Raw genomic sequence first — 24,717 nt, 5'->3', positions numbered from 1 at the left:
TTGTAGTAAAATATGTACTTTCTTTCTCTACTCTAGGAGGCTATAGTTCAAGGAACAGAGAGGGTTTCCCAAAACAAGTTATATTTGAGTTGGTATTTGAAGAATGAGAAGGATTTTCCAAGCACAAAATATGGAGGAAGAAAGCTACAACTGTAGTAGGAAGAACAGCACAAAGGCTTAGAGGGGAAATGTAAGGTGTCTTAAAAACAATAGAAAATGTGGTTAGAATTCAGGTTCATTGTTAAGTGATGAGGTTCTAGTAAAGATGGGTATTGACAAAAATATTTTAACATTTTGATTACCATATGATATAATGCATGTAGTATATAGAAAGTTTTAAGATCATATTTTAAGTTAACTCTCATTTTCAATATAAAACTCTTACAACAGAATTACTAACCTCAATTTTTGTATAACAGTATATTTTGCATAGTTTATTTCACATAGAACATACCATTCATTCTTTAAAGCATTGGGAAATAGACATGCCAAGAATTTTTTATCTACACTAAATATTACAATAGCAGGAATACTCAACCTCACTATTGTTTTATTTTTAATATTTATGCTTTGTTCTCACCCCTTTATTTTTATTGATTTCAAAGAGGAAGGGAAAGGGAGAGATAGAAACATCAATGATGAGAAAGAATCATTGATTGGCTGCCTCTGCATGCTCCCCACTGGGGATTGAGCCCACAGCCTGGGCATGTTCCCTTGACCAGAATCAAACCTGGGACCCTTCAGTCTGTAGGCCGACACTCTATCCACTGAGCTAAACCAGCTAGGGCCATCACTATTGTTTATTAATATTTTTCTCAATGGCAAAATATTCTAGAATTTAAAATTAGTGCCATTCTCATTAGTATGACAAGGAAAATTCAAAATTTTAAAAGAAATATAAAATTTCTGATATAATTATGAATAGGCATGTTAGAAAATAAAGTCACAATATCCTAGACTGGGAAATTAATAGCATATGCATTATAACTAGTCTGGTGATATCAAGGTATAAGTACGTTCTGTATGTTTTGCTTAATCAGAATTGAAGTGCCACTTGTAATTAGGGACAATGCCAACACATATGGGACTTTTGTGAACATTTAAAAGGGTACTGTACATATAATGATGGAATACTACTCAGCTATAAGAAAGGATGAAATAGCGCTGAGAACATTATACTAAGTGAAATAAGTCAGTCAGAAAAACCTAGGGACCATATATTTTCACTCATATGTGAGATATAAAACTGAAACTGGTGAACACAAACAGTAGTGGGTCGGGGCAGAAAGAGGGTGGGGGCAGAAGGGGTTCCTAATATATGGTGACAGGAGAAGATTTGACTTTGGGTGGTGGGCATGTGGTGCAATATAAAGATCTTATAACATAGAAACCCACACTTGAAATCTATATGTTCATGTTGACCAATATCACCCCAATCAATTTAATAAAAAATAAATAAATAAAAAGGTACTATCTGAAGAGGAACAAATTGCAAAATATAGGGCTGTTTGGCAAGCAGAATGTCATCGATCCTCTCTTGAGCCCCCCTCATAGGAGTGCCCTTGAGGAGGGCACAATCTGCATGACCACATATGGCCATACTGCTGGGAATACACCTTCTGCAAATAAGCCAAATACATATAATTTGTGTCATTAATAATTACCTGTATTTCAAACTAACCATCCATCCTACATTTGTTCGTGTTGGAATTCCATTTACAACTCGTAATTGTTTTGTTTTGGCGCAAGATATTACAGGATCTAAAAAGAGAACCAAACATAACTTATATAGATAATTTATATACATAAATATTTAATTAAAAATTAATGTTGACATTATTACAGGAGTCCTCCTCCCCCCATTTGCCCACCTCCACTCTCCCCTGCCTCCACCTTCCTTGGCCCTTACAAATGATTGTCCATGTCCATGGGGTATGCACATATATTCTTTAGCTGTTTCCTTCACTTTCTTTATCCAGTCACCCTCACCCCACTCCCCTTAACATTTTAACAAAACATTTTTTAACACTGCCTCTCAGCAAAGGTACCTAGGCAAATGTAACTACTATAATTCTGTCAGAAGAACATTTAAGGGTGAACATGTATTGTGGCTACAGTGCCAAATCAGGCCCCACATGTTTGCAATCCTCATCTTAGATGAATAACACAGAAAAACTAATCAACTCAAGGTCAACAACATGGCCATGAGCATGACAGTGGCTTTCCTCACCCAGCACTAAGTAAGAACAGTTCTCCATGTCTCTTAGTGATTGTATTTTCCCCACCAACCTCAACATAAAATTTAACTATGTCATTTATGGTGGTAATTTCTAAATGCCAACACAAATCAATAGCCTGAATGAAACAAACAAACCAAAACTATATTGGGTTTATTATTTCTGAAATAGTAAAGTGAGAATGCAGAGCAATTTTAAATTAGGTTACCAATATTCTAAGTATTGATATTATATCCAAATGACATAATTACTATGTTCAAATCATTATATCCAAATGACAATACAGAATTCTCTGAATTAAACTTTTTCCTGACCCTCCTCTTTGTCACTTGCCTTATCCTATCAACTAGTCTAAAAATGACCTCTACTAGCTTCTTCAGCCTGGAACAAAGCAAGTGGCCTCTTAAATCAAAACACTTGAATGATTTACTTTAGCCCCAAAGATATGCAAAAATTAAAAACTAGTGGCTCTCAACAGATTTTCTTAAATGGAGGATTGACCGAACCTCTCAGGCTGTGTCATCTTTGGCCGAGTAGAGCATGCAAAGAGCTTTAAAAATAGAGCAAGATAGAGATGCTGCATAATTTCCCAACCTTTAGGTTTCATTCCTTCTGATTTTTGCATCTTTATTAACTTAAAAAGAGAGTAAAGGTCCATACATTCATTTTGGCCAGAATTAAAAGAAATATAATGGCTTTTTCTATGTTAAATATAACTTCTTATAATGTCTGCTACAGAATTGAATTTTGATATTTAGTATGCAGTTACCTTTGTAACCCCATACATATGCACATAAAAAAATTAAGTAAAAATAGACTAACTTATTTTTATAATGGAAGTTAATATAGTGACAAAGTGTTTTCCTATGAAGAAAGTAATGACTCATTTCTGACACAAAGAGACATAAATATACAAAATATTACTTACGGTCTAAGTTGACTATTGTAGGTGTGGTATCACCTTCACCTGTAAAAATAAGTATGTACATATAAACATAATTCATATATACTATTTCTGTAATATAAAACCAAAGCTATATACTGCAATTGAAATATCCATGAATTGGATAATTTACTAAAATTATTGACATTTTATTCAAAGATAAAATGTAATAGTACTCTTTCGAGTAATTATGTGTCACTTTTACTGGACAATATTGAAGGTGTGTGCCTACTGGTAGGGGGTGATGTGGGGAAAACCCTGTTTTATGACTGTGGAGAGTGTCTACTAGCATCAAGGAGTTGCCTCATCCTACCAAGACCCCCCAACATCATACACAAGGACCATTTCATTTAATAGCAATAATACTTATTATTGCTTGCTTGTGCCATTCATATCGATAAATTATGTTTTTACTGTGATGTGGCCCATTTATATTTTTTCTGAAAATTATTTTTTTTAAAAATACAGTGGAGGATAATTGAAACTTCACATGCTTCAGAAAACTTTAAGAATTCCAGAAGGTAGAAATCAAAATCATCAATGGGAAAAAAGAATAACAATATAACATTTTTCCTTAGAATATTTCAAAATTGTTTTTTCCAGATCATAGTAAAAAATATGGAAAAAAGAGAACACTAGAAACTGGAAATTAATCCTAACTCAAACTTCATAACTTACTCCTTTTTCATAACTTCTTTACTGAGGCTTAATTGCTACAAAAAGAACGCTTAGAAGATGCTAGGATTTGAGAGTACTTATGCAGTAACAAATGAGGCACAATACATTTCCTGGAGTTTAATGTCCGACTGTTCAGAAGTGATGGCATAGAGTTTAGTCAAGCACTGTTTAGACCCAGCTGGTTGTTAATCCCTGGAAATACTCTGAGCTCAAATAAACCGACAACAAAAGAATAATGGCATATGGATTCCTTTGTAATAGATGCAAATTTGATTGTTATTTATAGAGAATCTCAAGAGTTTTTACTTAAGCTCATTTACCAAGTCTAGGTATTTTAAATGAATAAGGGTAAAGGAAAACATATAAATTTCATTATTTACTTTCCCTTTAGCTTATCCTGAGGGAGGGTTTTGTCTTAGAGTCAGCTGAGGTCAAGGTTTTAGTTTATAGTACAAATAAAGATTGAGGCTGATTGTGGCTCATTAAAACATCAAGGACAGTGGTTTTTCCACTCAAGTTAAGTACTTAAAATTTCTAAAATAAAAATATATATTTATTTCTTATGTTGTCCTGATGAAAAAGACTATTCTATCCTTAATTGCATATCAAGTTTTCTATTTCTAAGAATCAAGCTAATAGAACAACGCAGTATTTAGTTCATTTGTACCTTACTAAAATATTTAAAATTTAAAAATGTATACACATAGTAAATTGTGGACCTAAATAATAATTAATTAATATTATTGATATTAATATTAATTATTGAAAATATATACAGTTTCCTGTTAAGCAAATATTTCCCCCACTTTAGAATTAGCTGAAATACCACTTATAGTCAAATTTCTGGAGATTCTGGGTTGAAGGCTAGATTATGAATTTTTTAAAAGCATTCTAGTTTCTTCTGTTGTACATTTTGAGCAAAACCTTGAAAAACTGCTCTCTAGGCCTTTTCCATTTTACCATCAAATACTATTCTCAATGTTCCTCTTTTACTTCTTTCCCACTATCTCCACCATAGTACTCAAATATGAAAAAAAATATATATGTATTGATTCAACTTATATTTTGAAGAAGGAAAACATGTCAATTATAAAAGATGTATTTATGTGTTGTGATTCAAACCATAAACTGTTATTGAAAACAAAAGAAACCTTTTAATATATTCTTAAATTTTTGAGTCAGGTTCAAACTTTATGAACATCACATATTTCTCCAGGCAGATATTGATTGCTCCCATTTTCATTATTTATTTTAATATTAATATAGTTTATTAAATAATTATATTTGCAATTATTTATATAAATGTCTCCTTTCTACACTGAAAATTATGTAAAGGTAAGAAACATTGTTTATATTGTTGTACTAGAGGCCTGGTGCACAAAAATTTGTGCACTTGGCGGGTCCCTCAGCCTGGCCTGTGCCCTCTCACAGTCTGGGACCCCTTGGGGGATGACCACCTGCTGGCTTAGGCCCGCACCCCAGGAGATCGGGCCTCAGCTGGCAGTCAGACATCCCTCTGGCAGCCTGGGAGCCCTCGGGGGATGTCCACTTGCCAGTGGGGAGCAGGCCTAAACTACAGTAAACATCCTTAGCGCTGCTGAGGGGGCAGGTGAGGCTCCCGCCACCACTGCTGTGCTGGCAGCTGTCAGGCTCACTTGTGGCTGAGCAGAGCTCCCCCTGTGGGAGCACACTGACCACCAAGGGGCAGCTCCTGCATTGAGCGTCTGCCCCCAGGTGGTCAGTGTGTGTCATAGTGACCAGTCATTCCCAGTTGTTCTGTTGTTAGGGTCAATTTGCATATTACCCTTTTATTATATAGGATACCTAGTGTGTTATATAGGGCTTTGCACATAGTAGTAACTCAATTTTAAGTTGTTAAAAATGAATAAATAAATACAAACTTAATGTAATAACTTTCCCAAGGCACTTATAGTAATAGGGTTGGAATTCTTACCCGGAGGTCAGAGATAAAGCTCTTAATCACTACACTCTTAGTTGTTAAAAACTAAGATTTTTTTCTAAGCTATATTGTGTTTGTGTACAGATAAATGTCTAAACATTTCTCCAGTCTTATTTCTGCATATTTGATCTTAAAAATATATGTTAAGTATAATTTTGTAAGCATTTTTTAAAGTAATAAAACCTTTACATGATTTGTACCACAATTGTACCATGCAAAAATGATTTATATAGTCTCTGCAGTTAAATAAATACAACCTCAAATTTTCTAAAGATAAATTTTATTAGCCTTTCAACAGTGGTAAAATGTAAATAAATCCTGGCTATAAATATTAGTTAGAAAGATGACAGTGTAAAAATATTTATTAAAATTAATGTTTGAAATAAATTGAAGTAAAAATGAGTTATCTGCAATAGCATTTAATCAAATACTAGCAACACCTTGAAGTCTTTCAATAGCACAAGACAACTTTTAGTTTTAAAATGTTAGTTGGAAATATGTTTTTAAAACTTTTAAATTATTAGATCCCTGTGTCCATTAGGTTTGTAATCCAAAGCTCAGTTCCCTGAGATTCTATGGGAGCATTTCACTCTATGTGCTAAAACTAAGCTACCAGGATTTTTACATATCTGGAACTCTGTAGAAAAAGCATTAGAACCTTTTTTAAAAGCCAGATCATTGACTTTTTTCCTTATCATTGGATAGTCTACTAGCCTTTATTAACCTTTTTTAAAAGCCAGATCATTGACTTTTTTCCTTCTCATTGGATAGTCTACTAGCCTTTATTAGTCCTTTTTAAAAAATATATTTTTATTGATTTCAGAGAGGAAGGATGAGGAGGAGAGAGATAGAAACATTAATGAGAGAGAATCATTGATTAGCTGCCTCCTCCATGCCCCCTACCAGGGATTGAGCCCACAACCCAGGCATATGCCCTGGCCAGGAGTTGAACCCGTGACCTCCTGGTTCATAGGCCAATGCTCAACCACTGAGCCATGCCATCTGGACATCCTTATTCTTAATCACAGAAACTTCACAAAAATTTTCCATGAGGTAAAAGCAATATTTAGAAAAATTACTTCCTTTAACTATTTTTTAAGTATTTTTGTGCCAAAGAAGTAGGTTTGTTTGCTTGTTTGTTTTAGCATTAAAACTTGAAAGACATCTTCTATAAAAGAACATTTTCAGGACCTACGCAAACCCTAATATGGGAAAAACAGAACACCAGAGAAACACTAATGAATTTGAAAGGCTATGATTAGAGCTGATGAGATGAAATATAATAATATTAATAGTATTCCTTTGCAAACATGTTTATTTACTATTATAGAGAATTTCTTTATTTAAAATAGTGATAGATAGCCGAAACCGGTTTGGCTCAGTGGATAGAGCGTCGGCCTGCGAACTGAAAGGTCCCAGGTTTATTTAAAATAGTGATAGATATACTTGATTAGCATTGTGTTTAAGGTTTACCATTTTATGTTAAAATTTCACAATGTTTCCACTTAAGGTGAGAAATTATCTCTTTAATTTGTCATATATTAAGGAAAAATATAGAGTTGTTTATATTTCATGTCTTAAAGCTAACATTTCTTCAAACAATTGCCTCTTTTAAAAAGGGTGCTTTTACTGTTATTTTCAAGGTACTTGCTGCTGGTTTGTCTCACATGTAAAACATTCTTAAAACAGACTAGTACTGAACTTATCAAAGTATATCCTTTTTTAAGTAAGAAGGTAGTTTAACAGTGTTTAAAGATGTTTGCTATAAACATGGAGCTGTGAGATACGTAGTATAGTACAATGGTCTCTTGCTACTGTACAGTTTTATAATAAGACTTTTTCATTCAATAATATATTGAGGATATATTTCCATATAAGTTGTTCTCAATGGGGGTATTTTCCAATGCTCCCCGACCATCACCACCAAGGGGACATTAGGCAATGTCTGGAAATATTTTTGATTGTCATGACTGGATGTATTGGTAGTACTATTGGCATGTAGTGGGTAGAGGCTATTAAGCATCTTATAATGCACAAGACAGCCTCCCACAACAAGAATTATCTAGCACACAGTGTTGCTAGTATTGAGGTTACAAAATTTCTCCATACTACTCCCAGATAAGCTTTCCCATTCACAAAGTAATGCAGAATTGAGAGAGTTGATCACCTAGGCTCTCAATATTATTGGGCATTAACAATCATTTTATTATTTGCCAACCTGATAGGTGGAAATTATTTATTATGCTTTTATAATTTCATTTTTCTTACAATTAAGTTTTAATATTTGTTTATCAATTATATTTATTTTTGAGGATTTGTTTTCTTTATTTTTCTCCTAAGTTATCTTTTTCTTATTGATATATAGGTGCTCTTTTATGTGAAGTATATCACACATATATTTTACATATATCTTTTACTTTATGCACTAATACTCTTTTAACAAAATTCTCTTGGGCTCAAAGAGTGGATGGAATGCTCCATACTTCTTAGTCTTGGGCTAAATAACTGAGAAGATAGAAGCACCACTACCTCAGCTCTCTTCTTGGGATGGTTAGTGGGTTGAGGGCCTTTGCTGAAAGCTCTGCTACATTCAAAGGCTGAACAGATAGTACTGGTGATGAGAATAGGGAGTTCTTCCTAGAGCAGTCATGTTAGAGCCATGACCAATGATTGTTTCTGGATTCAATTTGAGAATCTTCTGAGGAAGGAAGGTCTTCTTTTAAAAGGTCAGCAGAATGACCTGGTTGGCAAGGCTCAGTGGTTGAACATCGACCTAGGAACTAGGAGGTCACGGTTCGATTCCTGGTTGAGTTGCATGCCCAATCCTAAGTAGGAGGCAGCCAATCAATGATTCTCTCTCATCATTTGATTGTTCTATTTCTCTCTCCCTCTCCTTTCCTCTCTAAAATCAATTTAGAGAAGAGCAGTTATATTTAAAATACTTCACCTGAAAAAGATCATTCAATATACTTACAACGAGAAATAGGGCAGTAATCCCAAGGAATGAGAGGATTTCCCGTGTAACACCAGGGACCATGGGCATCATCATCAGGATTCCGACAGTAATTCTTATTCAGCTTGCTAGCATCTGGTTCCCAGAAGATATGCCTGCATAAACAAAATGCTCTGAACATCACAAGATGCTCATTTTGTCCTCCGACAGTAATTCTTATTTAGCTTGCTAGCATCTGGTTCCCAGAAGATATGCCTGCATAAACAAAATACTCTGAACATCACAAGATGCTCATTTTGTCCAAAAAAAAACCAAAATGTCACCAAGAAGATAAAACCCGAGCACATAACTTTCATTAGCGATATGGCACAAGCTTCAACTGATATGAATTTTGATTATTTTGTTTGATATTTATTTTGTTTCTACAGTTTGGAAGCATGTTCTCTAGCTCAGGAATATGGAATAGGGCTGAATAATTAGCATAGTTAAATGATGAAAGATTTTATGACTTTATTTCTATTTAATAATTGCAATGGTAAGGCAACAATATACCTGTGCATGGAAATGGAGAAACACAAGCAAAAAAAAAAAAAAAGAAAAAGAAAAAAGCAGATGACAAAGAACATCAATATGATAAAATAACTAGAAAACATAATCCATTGCAAAATACTTTTTTGTTTCAGTGACATATGAAGCATCTCTTGCAAAATAACTTTGCCAAAATACAAGAAGAAACATTGAAAAATTAATAATAATGTACTAATAAAATAGTTAAGTTACAAAATATCATTGCTCATAGAGTTACAAAATGTGATTTCTTGACAGATAACTGAGTAACACTTTGGCCTTTCATATTTTACATCTTCACTAAATTTGTTACAAAAGAAAAGCAAAAATATTGTATATAAGACCATACCTGCTTATATACAGTATATATATATATACTGTACATAAGGTACAATATCATTATTGTACCTTACTAAATATTTAAATTTTAAAAATGTATACACATAGTAAATTGTGGACCTTAATAATAACAGTGGTTGTTCTGCTGTTCGGTCAATTTGCATATTATGCTTTTATTATTATAGATTGATATTTATATTTACCTCAGTAATATTAGTGAAGTCAAATTCCACATGGCCATCCTAACCAAATCATGAAAACTATACATCTAACTGGATTTGTTTTGGATTATTTATTACTACTAACTTAACTGTAATTAATATGTAATTTTAAAAATTGGGAAGAGCTTTGGACATGGAAACTTAGATCATCTTTTCAAACTCGAGTTTATTTTCTGGAGCAATAACAACAGCAAACACTTAATACTATGTTCCAGATTCTATGTGATTTACATATATAACCTAAGTGTCACCATGTAACTTAATCATTCATCAATTTCCTACAAATTATTTCCAAGTGACTTTTAACTATTTCCAAAAGTAATCTTAAGCTTAGTAAATTAATAGTTATAACCATTGCAATACCTAAGTAAATGTCATATCTTTCCAGTAATATGCTGCTAAATATTTAACAACTGGAACTCTGAAGTGTGTAGGAAGGGAGTCTTTATAGGTTGTCCCTGCTGATTTTTGTGGTGTAAATACTTCCATCATAAAAACATTGACCTTCTAATGAGAAATCAGTAAAGGCAGAGTTAGTACAATTGTCTCTCACAGGTCTGTCCATAAGAGCTAGATTTACCCCTTTGTATTTCTAAAAATGAGTTTTAAAATAGCAGTGTTCAAATTAGCATTTAATTTTAATCATGCTGATTCCTGCCTAAAATTCGTTAATGAATCCCTTTAATACTCAGGATAAAATCCAAACTTCTTTAAACAGCTTCCAGGGCTCTATATAGTCTTGCCACTGGGGAATTCTTTGGCTGTGGACAGTGGCCAAATTACATTGTTTCAAACTTCCAAAATTATTTCTGATTTTCGAACAATTCAATCTTTAGGCTTTTGAACAAACTATACCTTCTGCCTAATGCACTCTTTCTCCCACATTTCCTTTCACCAATTCCTACTTATCTCATGTCACAGCTAATGTCCCTTCCTCTAGAAGTCTTCCTGACGATCAAAGGTTTGAGTGGCACTTCTTTGCATTCCCACCGCATAAAATGTGCTATTTTCATAATTTTTACAATATGATATTGGCATTTTCTGTTTTCTGGCATTACATACTAGAATGTAAGATCTATGAGGACAGAAATCTAGTTATGCTTGAAGTCCTCGAGCTACTGTGCCCAATACAGTGGCTATTAGCTACATATGGCTACTGAGAAATTGATATGTGGCTAATCCAAATTGAATGGTGCTATAATTGTAAATATATGCCAGATCTTGAAGGTTTTACATTTTAGTATAAAAATGTAAAAGATCTCATTAATAATTTTATATTGAATACATATTAAATGAAAAAGCTTTAGATATATTTGATTTATAATGAATCTGTATTTACAAAAACAATCCTGCCTGTTTATTTTTACTTCTTTCAATGTGTCTATTAGAAAACTTAAAAGTACATATGCAGCTTACATATGTGAAATGCATATTTATGTTAGAGAGCACTACCTTAGAATTATCACTATTTATGAAGTAAATTAATTGAAACATTATCATCTACTAGTGAGTACATTTTGGAAGAGAATAAAAGCTTTAAAGTTAAAGTGCGGCTGGAGGCAAAATGACTCAATTTCTCTGAGTCCTAAAATTCTTATTCACGCATATAGAATGGTCAAGTGTGATAACTCATATAATGTAACTATGCATATATTCTGGGATATTTTATGTCACAACTATGGCTTTTCTTTTGTAATTTCAAACACACTAACACTATTTCTAGGTTTGAGTGGAAGATAACTTATTTTTCTGTGAATATGTCCAATGTCAAAATCTCTACTTCTTTGAACTATATAGAATTTTTTCCAATTACATTCCTTTTATTTTAGAAACATTTTATATGTCAAAATAAGGTTATATAAGGAACATGTCTTTCTAAGTTTTTAGGAGTTAATTGGATATTAAGGTATGTATGTACATGAAAATGGTAACTTACTCAATTTTTATGAATACTAACAATTAATTATGAGAACAATAATATAATGTACTACATGAAACATAAAATTTATCACTTAATTATGCCTTGTTTTATTAAGTAATGTAAATTATTTTCTCAATATGACCATATCCTCCATAAAGATGGAGTCAAAATGTATACCCAGTTTTTGTTAATGTTCCCCATGGCACCTATCACAAAGCAGAACATACAGTAAGTGCTCAATAAATATGTACTGGTTTGAATGTCTTATTTAAAAGTTTGCCACTTAGAGATAAAATATTAAATTGAGTTGCATGAATAATCAATCTAATGTTTTTGTTAGCTTATGATGATATATAAATAATGGAAAGAAATATCAATGTGCATACCTGCATATACCTATTACTGTTATCACTATACTAGAGGCCTGGTGCACAAAATTCGTGCACAGGGGAGGTGAGGGAGTGTCCCTCAGTCCAGCCTTCACCCTCTCCAATCTGGGACCCCTCAGGGGATGTCCAACTGCAGGTTTAGGCCTGACCCCACACAACCGCAGTCAGGGATCGGGCCTAAACTGGCAGTTGGACATCTCTCTCATAATCTAGGACTGCTAGCTCCCAACCCCTCACCTGCCTGCCTGCCTGATTGTCCCTAACTGCTTCTGCCTGCCAGCCTGATCACGCCCTAACCACTTCCCTGCCAGCCTGATCGACGCCTAACTGCTCCCCTGCTGTCCTGATCACCCCCAACTGCCCTCTCCTGCAGGCCTGGTCCCCCCCCAACTGCCCTCTACTGCAGGCCCAGTCACTCCCAACTGCCCTCCCCTGCCAGCCATCTTGTGGTGGCCATCTTTGACCACATGAGGTGGCCATCTTGTGCGAGGGTGCGATGGTCAATTTGCATATTACCTCTTTATTATATAGGATACTATATATTGTAAGAAAGAAATTTACACACCGGTGTAAATCTTCCATGTTCTTGTCCCACATTGAGCATGTTAGTCCAGATCGTGTTTTGGATAAATTGCCCATATAATTTTTGCCATTTCCACGATAACAATCTAAACATAAATAAATATATGGAAAAAAAAAACTAGTGAATACTAGGGAACACACATAGAACAAAAACATAACATATAAATTCACAAAAGTCAACATAAAAATTAAATCACTCTAAAATCTGTACAAATTATTTATTTTCAGCCAAATTTCTTTTTCATTAAAATGAGATTTTATGCAGTAAATTGCACGTTTTAAAAAAAATTAAACAGGTGGCTTTTAAGGACACTTAAAGTGGGAATTTTTAGAATGACATATATATTTCCCAACATTTTCTTCAGAAAAGAATGACATAATGAACACTCATATACTCATCACATTTGTTGTGTTTTAATTTTATCTTTCATGTGATTGGGATTTTGAGTCACCCAAGCCAGCTGTGTTTTGTTTTTTTTTAATATGTTGGGTTTTTAAAAAAAAATGATTTTTAGAGAGAGGAAGGACGAGGTATAGAGAGATAGATGAGAGAAACATCCCCATATGTTAGCGAGCACTGCCACCTGCACACCCCCTACTAGGGATTGAGCCTAAAACCCACAACCCAGGTATGTGCCCTGATTGGGAATCAAACCAGGAATAGAACCAATGACCTCTTGGTTCTGGGGTCTATGCCCAACCATTTAGCCACATCAACCAGGCCAAGCCAAGTATTTTGCAAATGCTCTTTAATTTTATCTTTTTATTTGCTCATGAATAAAATCAATTTAAACACAGGAATATTGAATAGATGATATTTTGTTCTTTTCAGAGCTTTTATCATTATTACTGGTGAGTTTGATATCTTCATTAAGTGGTATAAAAGAAAAACTTCTTTTTATATAACAACAAAAACAAAAAAATGTTGAGGCCTTTGAGACTGAGTAAACATACTGCCAAGTAATAGTCACTTAATGGCTTAGGCATACTTTGGTTAATTTTGCATGAATTAGTACTATGCTGGTTTTACAATGGTTATTTTTTATTTCCCACACTTCTTTATTAGTCGTCATTTTCTTGTAAATGAATATTTCCTTCTCCCCTGCTCCTTCCATTTAGGTATTATTACTGCCAGTAATAGCAATGGTAGTGGTAGCAATACTACTGTTAGTGGTAGAAGGAGTGATATAAATGTGGACTTATGAATTCTCTTAAGTGTATCTCACATAATCTAATAAATTGTGTTTTATCAACATTTATAAAGAAAGTCTGTAATTTAAGATTTTATTTTTTAAACAAAGTTATTTAATATCCAATTAGAAGAGCATTTATACATAAGCTAATTCAGGTGTTGCAAGATTTGAGAAGAAATTTCTAACTTATCAATCTATATGTGAAATTTATATTTTCTGGTATATGGAGAGGATAACAGCAACATTCTTGTGTGTGTGTGTGTGTGTGTGTGTGTGTGTGTGTGTGTGCGCGCCATTAGCTTGGCACTATCAAACGATAGCATAACAATGTTAAAATTTCACAGCTGTATGTTGAATTGTCTATTAAGTAGGACTTCATTTTTAAATTGCCCCACAGAGCCTGCACTTCGTTGTAATGTATCAGTATAATACATTATTAAAGAAAAACAATGCAATAAATGTTAAAGTATTAATAAAAAAGATAAAGCATGGAATAATGGAAAGATCATTTTAAGGAGGGTTATAGTCAGTCACAGCTGTGCTAATCTGAGTATTTAGGTAAGTTATTTAAATTCTATAAAACTAATTTCTTTGTCTATTAATTTGTGCACATACTAGATAAGCAATAACATCTACTTAACTTCTAAAATACAAAACTCTCATTTTATATTACCTGATCTTTTAGTAAGTAATATATATGTACTGTACACAAAAGTGTCTTCATATATACCAGAAGCTTATCAAGCAATTGCTCTTTTTTGCCTCTATGATCACAAATTATCAGTAATAGCTTTAATGAACAAGATAGGAATGAAACATCCAGCTGATACCAAGACTCCCTTAATCATTGGTTTTAACTTTATTTCCAAATGACCTTTAAAATCTGCCAAAGAACAGTGAAATTGACTGAAAAGGGACTCATCCCCTCTTCTCTCTGCAACTGTGTTCAGAGTTGTTCGTGAAAAATGTCATTGAGAAAGGGGTTAAAGGATAGATGAGTATGTATAGGACAATAAATCTATGAAATGAAGCTTTAAATCTGGCTTGGACTTTTTAGGATGATTTAGGACTGACCATAGCCATCATAATTAAATTTATGTGAAAAAAATAATTATTCAAAAATTAGAGCTCTCAATTTACTATATACTAATACATGTCCATAACCTAACATTATTAATCTTTGACAAATAATATCTTTTTAAAATCTATTTCAATCTGACTTTTCTCTACTACTGCTCCTGAAACAATTACCTTCAATGGCATCTATTTTTTCAAGTACAATGGTGATTTATCTCAAACCCCATTGTTACATACCATCTCCCCTGCTAACACCCAGGTCCCCATAACTCTCATCTCCTAAATTACTGAAACAATCACTCAACTGATTACCCTGTTTGGGTCCTTGTCAGAAGTTCTGGCTATTTTCCATAATGCAGCCAGGATCATCCAGTTAAAATTTTAAGTCAGACAGGTCATTTAATTTCTCTTCTCAGAACCCTACAACAGAGTTCCTTCCTTTTCAGAATAAAAGTGTAAATCCTTCCAACTCCTACAAGGCCTATGTGATTTTAGCCAATTGCTCTATAACAGTGGTTCTCAACCTTCTGGCCCTTTAAAATACAGTTCCTCATGTTGTGACCCAACCATAAAATTATTTTCGTTGCTACTTCATAACTGTAATGTTGCTACTGTTATGAATCATAATGTAAATATCTGATATGCAGGATGGTCTTAGGCGACCCCTGTGAAAGGGTCGTTCGACCGCCAAAGGGGTCGCGACCCACAGGTTGAGAACCGCTGCTCTATAACCTCATCTCCTGAGACTCTCTATCTTGCTCAGTCTCTGCCAGCCACAATGATGTGCTGTTTCTTTAAACTTTTCAAGCACTCTTCCATCTCTTTTCAATTGTAGATTTTTTCTATCTAGAATGCCCTTTATAAACAGATGCATATGGCACATGTGCTCCCTGACGTCTTTCTGGTCTTCTTAATATGTACGATCTTCCCAAACAATTCTATATATATAAAAGCCTAAGCGACTGTTAGGACCTATCGACCACATGACCGGTCAAATGGTCACTATGATGCGCACTGACCACCAGGGAGCAGACGCTCAATGCAGGAGCTGCCCTCTGGTGGTCAGTGCCCTCCCATAGCCGGTCAACCTCCCACAGTCCCTATCCCTGGCCTGCCCTGATGGGCCCCGATCGCCAGCCAGGCCGAGGGACTCCACCCATGCACAGATTTGTGCACTGGGCCTCAAGTTAAAATATAAAGTAGCAAAACCCCTCTCTTCTAACTGCAACACTTTTCTCTCTAGCACTACCACAAACTAACTTACTATCCCAAACTCGTGTTTACTTTGCTTGTTTTCTATTTACCAGAATTTAGTTTCAAGGGGGTTAAAGAATTTTGTTTTGTTTCCTGGTATATCTCCAGTGCCTAGAACTGTGTCTGGCACTGGTATACAGGCAATAAGTAAATAAACGTTGAACAAATGAATGTGAAAAAGAAATTAGACTTGGGGACTTTGCTTTTCAACAAAAGCAGTGCAATGAGAAGTAGGCTTTCTGCTGTAAATTGTGAGCTCCCTTTAGGCAGTTCCCCTGAATTTAATCATGCCCATATTGCAAAATGTCAACTATTACCTTGTCCTCTCGACACGTCACATTTTGGAATTTGGGAGCAGTAGCCAACTCGGATGTTTGGATCAGTGGTAAAACACCAGGGTGACTCAGCCCCATCTGGATTTCGGCAATAATTTTCTCTTAGGTCCCTATTGAGAATAAGCATGTTAATGTAAATTGCCCGAGTTCTTACGTTGATGGAATCAGCACTACTATACCTCTAGACACCCCAGAATGTGTGCACGTCAATAATTAGAGTTCTAAGTTTTAGTTTTAGGATAGTTAGAACAATTTAGAATTCAATATATGCAACGGACACTGCCCCATTACTGAAAAACGTGCTGACAGATGTCAGTATTCTTTTCCTCCCACCAGCCTGGAGTTTCAGACAAACACTCCTGCTTCACAAAAGAGAGAACTGGTACCACTCACTACATTCTTCTCACTTATTGTCAGTCTAGGACTCTCAACTGCTACACATTTTAAAACTAAACTCTTATTTATTGTCTTTATGGCTCATATATAATGTAGAAACAACATGCATCTCTCTGTAGAATAAAGGCTATTATTAATAGTCATTAATTACTCTCACTTAAAATGAAAGTTTTGCCTAATCAAACATTTGCCACACAAAAACATCATACCTATTTCTTTTTTGAATTCTGTCTTTTCTTGATTCATTTAACTTGCTACATATATTAATTTTAATTGCACATTACTTATTTCTTGACTTAGAGATGTTACCTAAATCTTTATAAATATTTTTGTAAAATAAAGACATAATTATAACATAGAAACCTAATATAGAAGTCATCAATGTAGTATATATATACATCCTTTATTTTACCAGTAATTTATTAAGTATTTAGAGTTCTCAGTAAGGAAAAATTCTATACAAATATTCTCTGTGTATAAAAGTATTTTAATGCGAAACTTAATATAAAATTCACTTCAAATGAAATACTGAATTTAAGACTTGCTTTCCTAAACATGCTCTCTAATTTAAAGCAAGCTTGCACTGTCTTTTTTTAGATCTGTGAATAATAATTTAACAAAATTAATATTCAATCTATTAAAACCACATTATTTACATCACTCAGGTCCAATTAGAAGCACTGCCCTGGCTGGTGTGGCTCAGTTGGTTGAGCGTTGTCCTGTGCACTGAAGGGTCACCAGTTCCATTCCCAGTCAGGGTATGTACCAAGTTGAGGGTTCTTTCCCCGTTTGGGGCACATGCAGGAGGCAACCAATCAAGTTTTCTCTCTCACATTTATGTTTTTCTCTCTTCCTCTCCCTTCCTCTCTCTCTAAAATCAATAAAAACACATATTTTAAAAAGAACTATAATTTTATTGATACCAAAATTAACCATTAGAAACTGAGAAGTTCTTAAGGAAGAGGCTTGGGTTTGATTATAAAATCAATAATAATTTATATAGTAAAAATAGGTCCTGACACAAACTTTGTTATTTAAGGTTATAATAACAGTGATTGCCAATAATTAAGGCCATAGAACAACAAGTTTTCATAGTTATAACCCCTATTCAAGCCTTTATCCTTCTTATAAAATGATAAAATTATTAACTGGAAAGGTAAAGAAAATCTGTTATTTCTTTCAAACAATTTATACTAATGTTTCAAAAATGTATGTCAGTACAAAATATGTGCATTAAAGTTTACATAAAATTTATACCATTTTGTAATTTTAGATGAATAATTGCTTAGTTAAATTAATTTAGGGCGAGATCATTAGAGTTCTAAGGCTAACAAAAGTCTTAGTTTAGGCCCACTTTAAAAACCTATATTTGCCAGTGAGGTTGAACATCTTTTCGTATATCTGTTGGCCATTTGTATGTCTTCTTGGGAGAGGTGTTTGTTCACTGGAAACCTATATTATCCTATTAACCGATGTCCCCCCAATTAATTTAATTAAAAAATAAAAAAATTATTTAACACACACAAATCGATATCTATAAGCACCTCATTAATCTAGATTAAGCAAGCATGAGAGTCAAGGCATGCCCAAATGTTTTTTCTATGATCTTTCCCTTCACTTGAAGAAAGAATTGTTTACAATTTCTAAAGCAAATTAATTATTATCTGATTCATGTAGATTCATCACAGGCACTATGGTTGAGTTATAGTTTTAAAATTGTCATTTGTCAGGAGTCTCATATTGCAGCAAATGGTGTTTATGCAACCAGAGACACCTGACTAGCACACTGTTCTCTGCTAGGCCACAAATAAATGCATCAACATTCTGAGAAAAATGTTGAGTCAGATTTTACCTGTTTTATAACAAAACTCACTATTTTTTTTTTGTATGTGGGTTTGGTAATCTTGACCAAATAAATAAATTAAGAAAGGATAACCTAAATTCTGATAACAAATAACAACTAAACTTTTGATAATTTTTAATTGTGAAATATGTGAATTACATTATTTTTTTCTGACAAATAAATTTAATTGGGTATTCATTCACACATACATGATTTCTTACTTGAATATTACCAGTCTTAGAAGTTAATAGAAAGTGTGAATGGCACTGACAGTGTCTTCTCTATCTCTCTTAACTAATCTTTTCTCATTTTCTTTGCTTTCTTTACTTTGATATTTATTTCCGAGGTGTGAAACATATAGGTCAGGAATAAAAAGTATACTGCTGTGAAAAAAATGATGGAAAATAAACCCAGAATAACAACTATAAATGTGTTATTATAAAATAATGAAAAAACTCATAAGCGATGAATATTTATTATCTAAGTAAATACATTAAATTAACTTAAAAAGAAAAACATAAACTATCTCCCTTCTCCACTGGATTGGCTGACTAGTGCTCAAAATTCTCCATCTTGAAATGTTAAGCTCTCTTATTAAAATCCAATTACATAAAGCCAATATATGTTATTTATAGGTGCTATTTCAGCAAGGCACTATGAATGACACGTGTGTTATAAATTTCAAAAGCAATCATTTTATGTTCCCCATAACAAGGTGGACAATTTAAAAACACATGGCATTGTGGCTGTGTCTGTCCAACAAGTCAAGTGGTGAAAAAAAGCAGCCACAGAGGAGGCACATACAACCAAGTAACTGACATTTAAGGGAAGTTTCTTTGGCTTAATTCACCTAAACAAATGTTTTACATCCCCATTTTTAAAAAGCAAACCTAGAAACAATAGAGAATATTCATTTAACATTTAAAAAAAAGTTTGTTTCAAGGCCTAATATTCATCAGTTTACAATATTAGCTGAAAATAAGATATTCCTCTTTTTGCAGAAGAAAAAGTATGTAATCTCACCTAAAGTTAATATGAAAGGCACTGGTTTAAAATTTGACTGGTTACTATTACCATTTATTGGTTTGTTAGACCTGTAGGAACAAAGCTATAGCCCTAGCCAGTTTGGCTCAGTGGATAGAGCGTCGGCTTGTGGACCACAGGGTCCCAGGTTTGATTATGGTCAAGGGCATGCACCTTGGTTGCAGGCTCCTCCCGGGCCCAGGGCCCTGGTCAGAGCTTGTGCAGGAGGCAACCAATCATAGTGTTTTTCTGACATCGATGGTTCTCTGTCTTTCCCTCTCTCTTCCACTCTCCCTAAAAATTAATAGAAAAATATCCTTGGGTGAAGATTAACCAGAAAAAGAAAAGCAAATAACAAAGCTGTGATTAGAAACCTGTATATGTGCTTCCCAAAGCATGGTACATAAACCATCTGATTCGAAAGTACCTAGAATTCTTGTTAAAAAATGCATATTTGACCTAAGGAATCAAAATCTCTGAGTAGATTAATCTGCCTTTTGATTATCCCTAGCACACTAAAGTTTAAGGATCACTAACACAGAAATTAGTGAAAAGTAACCACCCTACCTCATTTTCCCAGAGCTTACTGCACATTTATAATATTTGCCTAATTTACTCACTTGCACTTGAAATTTTCAGGAGTTATGTCATGCTGGTGAGGATACTGGGAATCCCATCGCTGACATGGAATTCCATTCCAAATGGTATTGACGGTTCCCCGATAACCTTCTCCTTGACCTTGAATGCATTCAGTTGTTTCCATAGGGACATTGGTGTCATTCATAGTACTGTGAGCTATTGATAAAAATAAATACAAATTAATAAAATCTCTCAAACTATCATCCTTCTGAATGTTCATTTGCATTCATATTACCCGGATATTTTGTCACGTACATTTTTATAATAATTGAGTGGGATAAATATTAAATGTATCATTATTACTATCACACTTAACGTACAGGAGCAAGTTGACATGGTGGACCCGACTGTGAAATTTTTCTCCATATAAAACAGAATATTTTAGCCTGGTTTCATCTAGACCAGTTTAAAAAAGCATCAACTGGTAATTTTTAAGTTTCCTGGATCTGTCTACTCATGTTTTAACATTAGACATAAAATTTCTCTATTTATTAATGTTTAACTATCCCATATATTTTTTTAATCACTTTTCTTTGGAAATTGAAAAACATCTATGAGTAATATAATGATCAAGTAGGGAAATGAAAAAAATACTTTGCTCTAAGTTTGGCAATTAAAAAAATTTTACGAAAAGGGAGATTAATGTTGGTCTAGAGATTAGAGTTATAAAAAAAGTCAATTTATCATTATGGCTATCTCCTTTCCAATTTTCCTTTCAAACATCAAATTAGGTTGTTCTTGAAAAGTTCTTCAAAGCCATTTATTTCCATATGTCACTATAACATATATGCTGAGTATATATTTCTGAAATAACTATACAATTATTCCTAAAATTAATTTGCTTAAATACATACAAAGTTGGTAATGGTATTAACCTTGGTTTTCTCTAATATTATAAATATACTAGAGGCCTGTTGCATGAATTCGTGCCCAGGTGGGGTCCAGCCGGCCTGCCCCCATTGGGGCTGATCGGGCCAGGCCTGCTGGGGGGAGGGGACGTGGAAGGTTGGCCAGCCAGCCCTTCCCCCTGGTCAAACTCCTGTTTGAACTCCTTGTAGAACTCATGGTTGAGGGGACAATTTGCATATTAGCATTTTATTATATAGGATTTGAAGCTGATATGCTAATTTCTTTTATTTTTAATAAACTTGTTGGCATTTAAAAATACACAAATTAGTTGTTCTAGCTCTTTTCTTAGTCCAACTGTAATTCTTACCATATTTTATGAAGATCATGAAAATTTCAGTAACAAAGAAGTAAAAAAAAAAAATACAAAATTAAATTTTTACTACAACTTGGACTTTCTTTTTGTCTTTAATGTTATTCAAACAAAATATAACTCAAAACATTCTGGAGCAACCAAAATTCATATGCCTTTTCAAAAGATACATGAAAATGTTTATGGTTCAAAAGAGTTAAATTCAGTGTAAACTCCTCAGTAACCTTTGCCATTCCAATGCATTCAAGATACTACTGGATAAAACTCAATTTGACACCCTCCAGGACAGTTTAAGATTTGAATAAATGCCTTTGATTTATCCAATCTGGAATTAGATGTATCAGTTCTCCAAAGGAGAGGTCAAAATTAGACATGACTTCAGAGGCCGAGGATGTCTATAAAAGTGCTCCTTATTTAATAGAGTAAAAAATTTAATGGCTTTTCACTTTTATTTAACTTTATATTTTTCTTACAAATAATTACTACCTCATGTGGCGAAATGCTTTATTTCATTAAATTCCATGGAAATTATATAGCTTGAAGTTATTCTATGAAGCTTTGTGAAAAAAGGAGGAAGATTAATTAATAACCATCCCAACAGCTGGAATATGTTGTATATACAGATTTCTACAAATTTTCCTTTTAATAACATCAGCTCATTTTTAAATGTTTTAATTTTTTATGTACCTACTTTAAGAAAAAAAAGTGCCTCAGAATTATACTAAGTTAAAAGGAAATTCAAATTGAGATGAGAAAGTGGCTGAAGATTGACCCATAAAGTGCTCATGGTTGATAGCCTAGAGAATGTTTACAAATGTATTATAAGAACAAAAATTATTGAGCAGGAGAAATGACTTGTATAAAAAAAGTTGGTTCTAATTAACCAAGTTCTTTATGATTTTAATATTACCTAAACTTCTTTCAAGAAATAGTAAATAAGATGGATTTCATAGGTCCTGAGGAACTATATGTATTTCATTAAAACAAAGGCCACTAAGCTGCTACATTTCTGATAATTTGAGTTTACTATTAAATTATGTGAGGAGACTATGGGGGGGGAGACTTTAAAGGATGATAACTCTAAAACAGATAAAAGATCAAGCTCATATTGACATATTTCACATATAGCTACAAAACTATATGTGGTGTGAAAGAAGACAAAAACAAATGTCCCCAGGAATCCATAAATTTGTTAGCTTAGCATCTTAAGAAGAAAATATTTGATTCCTTCCTTTCTTGGACACAAACTCCTGGGCAGCAAACTTGTGACCTTGGTCAGGACTCAGAGTCCTGACAATGGGAGAAACAGAGTTAGAGCAGTCAAAGCAGAAACACTTCTATTAATCTTTTCACAAACCTCTTTTACTTTCTTACCTATTTGTATATATTGTTTTATTTGTTTATTACTGACTCATTTTTTTTCAAGGCTGAAACTATGGCTATTTGTTTTCACGTGGAAGTCATCACTAGCTTTTGTTTAAAGTAAAAAAAAAAAAAAAAACTGCCCCCCCACACACACACACACACAAAACAAAACAAACAAAAAAAACCTTGGCTTAAAGGAAACCCATCTGTCACCAGGAGCCTGGTTGAAAGATTCATATTTTTAGAAGAGAAATACAGTACAGAATTCTTTAGAGAGAAGTTTTTACGGAAGTTTGGGGGGCAAGAAGTTTTAAAGCTACTTTGGGGGGCTTATTTCCCAGGCTCAAGTATGACTCTGACACTGTGAACACGTAACAGCAAAACTTAGTCTTAATGAGTCCCCACCAATCACCTTCAGCTACATGTGGGCCAAACACATCTTACTAGGAACCTAGATTGAGGCTGAGCCAGTCAGAGATTAACAGGCTCTTATTCTCCTTGGACAACAGTATGATTTGCCAGATATAAACCTAAACAATGAAAAAAAGGGAATATGCTATTTAGAGATGGTGAGGGATTTGGCCATGATTTGATGGAATTTCTAAAAATGGCAGCAGATTCAGAGGGCTGTTTCCTCTACTATGTGAATGCACCAGTAGCCTCTCATTGTATAACTATGCCCGTGTGGAGATGTGAGAGCAAAATTTTATGCCTACTGTGTTAATGTAAGATTAAATATAAAGTGTCACTTTTAGAGAGTATTGCATTTTCCAAGTAATTTTTCATAAGCACCTTTTACAAAATGACACTATAGTAGAAATGACCTAGAATCATTAAAATGTGAAACAATACATAGAGCTTTAACCAATTTGAATTACACTGCTCTCTGTAAAAGGGAGATAATTAACATAAACAAATATTATCATAGTTTATTAAGAAATTAATACCGGGAAAATTAAAAGAGTAAGCAATCATATGATCATCAGAAAATATTAAGAGGAATTAATATATAAAAGCTAGTAGAGATTGAGGAGCAAGATGGCGGCATAGGTAAACACCGGAGACTGCTGCCGCAAACAACCACTTCAAAAATACAACTAAAAGACGGAACTGACATCACTCAGAACCACAGGAAGGCTGGCTGAGGAGAGACTCTTCAACTGGAAGGAAAAACAACAGCATACCGAGGCTCAGAGGAGGCGCAGTGTGGAAAATACTCAGGTGCGGAGGTGCGCGCGCAAAGCGGGCTGGTGGCTGAGAGCGCGGTTGTCGTTTTCGGTCAGGGGGGAGTCTCAGACTCTGAGCTCCAGATACGGGCGAATCGCTGGGGACTCAAACGGGAGAAGTGGGAGTGTCTGGCATCAGTTGGAAGGCAGCTTTCCCTCCGAGGTTTGCAGCGGTTCCTGGGGTTCTGAGAAGCAGAGCCTCTGGGAACGGGACTGAGGGCACCATAACCGCTCCCTCCGCCCGCCCGCCCTGTTGAGCCCGCCCCGCCCAAGCCCTGCGCAGAGCCATTTGCCAGATCGCCTCAGGCAAAGGCTAGATTAGCACCTCCCCAGAGGACAGAAGTTTTCCCACTGCAG

At 34.3% G+C, this 24,717-nt stretch overlaps 1 protein-coding gene across 2 annotated transcripts in view; it reads right to left on the bottom strand.

Moving 5' to 3' along the window:
- Nucleotides 1-24,717, bottom strand: part of HGF (hepatocyte growth factor (hepapoietin A; scatter factor)) — a 70,551-nt gene that overhangs the window by 7,637 nt on the left and 38,197 nt on the right. For both annotated transcript variants that reach the window (XM_005880035.2, XM_005880036.2), the window contains exons 8-13: nucleotides 20,532-20,706; nucleotides 16,632-16,759; nucleotides 12,774-12,876; nucleotides 8,793-8,926; nucleotides 3,166-3,204; nucleotides 1,665-1,761 (exon numbers count right to left, since the gene is read on the bottom strand). In XM_005880035.2, coding sequence (XP_005880097.1) covers nucleotides 1,665-1,761; nucleotides 3,166-3,204; nucleotides 8,793-8,926; nucleotides 12,774-12,876; nucleotides 16,632-16,759; nucleotides 20,532-20,706 — 676 coding nt within the window. The remainder of the gene's footprint in view (nucleotides 1-1,664; nucleotides 1,762-3,165; nucleotides 3,205-8,792; nucleotides 8,927-12,773; nucleotides 12,877-16,631; nucleotides 16,760-20,531; nucleotides 20,707-24,717) is intronic.

The sequence above is a fragment of the Myotis brandtii genome, unplaced genomic scaffold (genome assembly GCF_000412655.1).
Source record: "Myotis brandtii unplaced genomic scaffold, ASM41265v1 scaffold621, whole genome shotgun sequence".
Taxonomy (NCBI): domain Eukaryota; kingdom Metazoa; phylum Chordata; class Mammalia; order Chiroptera; family Vespertilionidae; genus Myotis; species Myotis brandtii.
The sequence above is the reverse complement of the archived record's forward strand: the minus strand, read 5'-3'. Positions and strand labels throughout refer to the sequence as shown.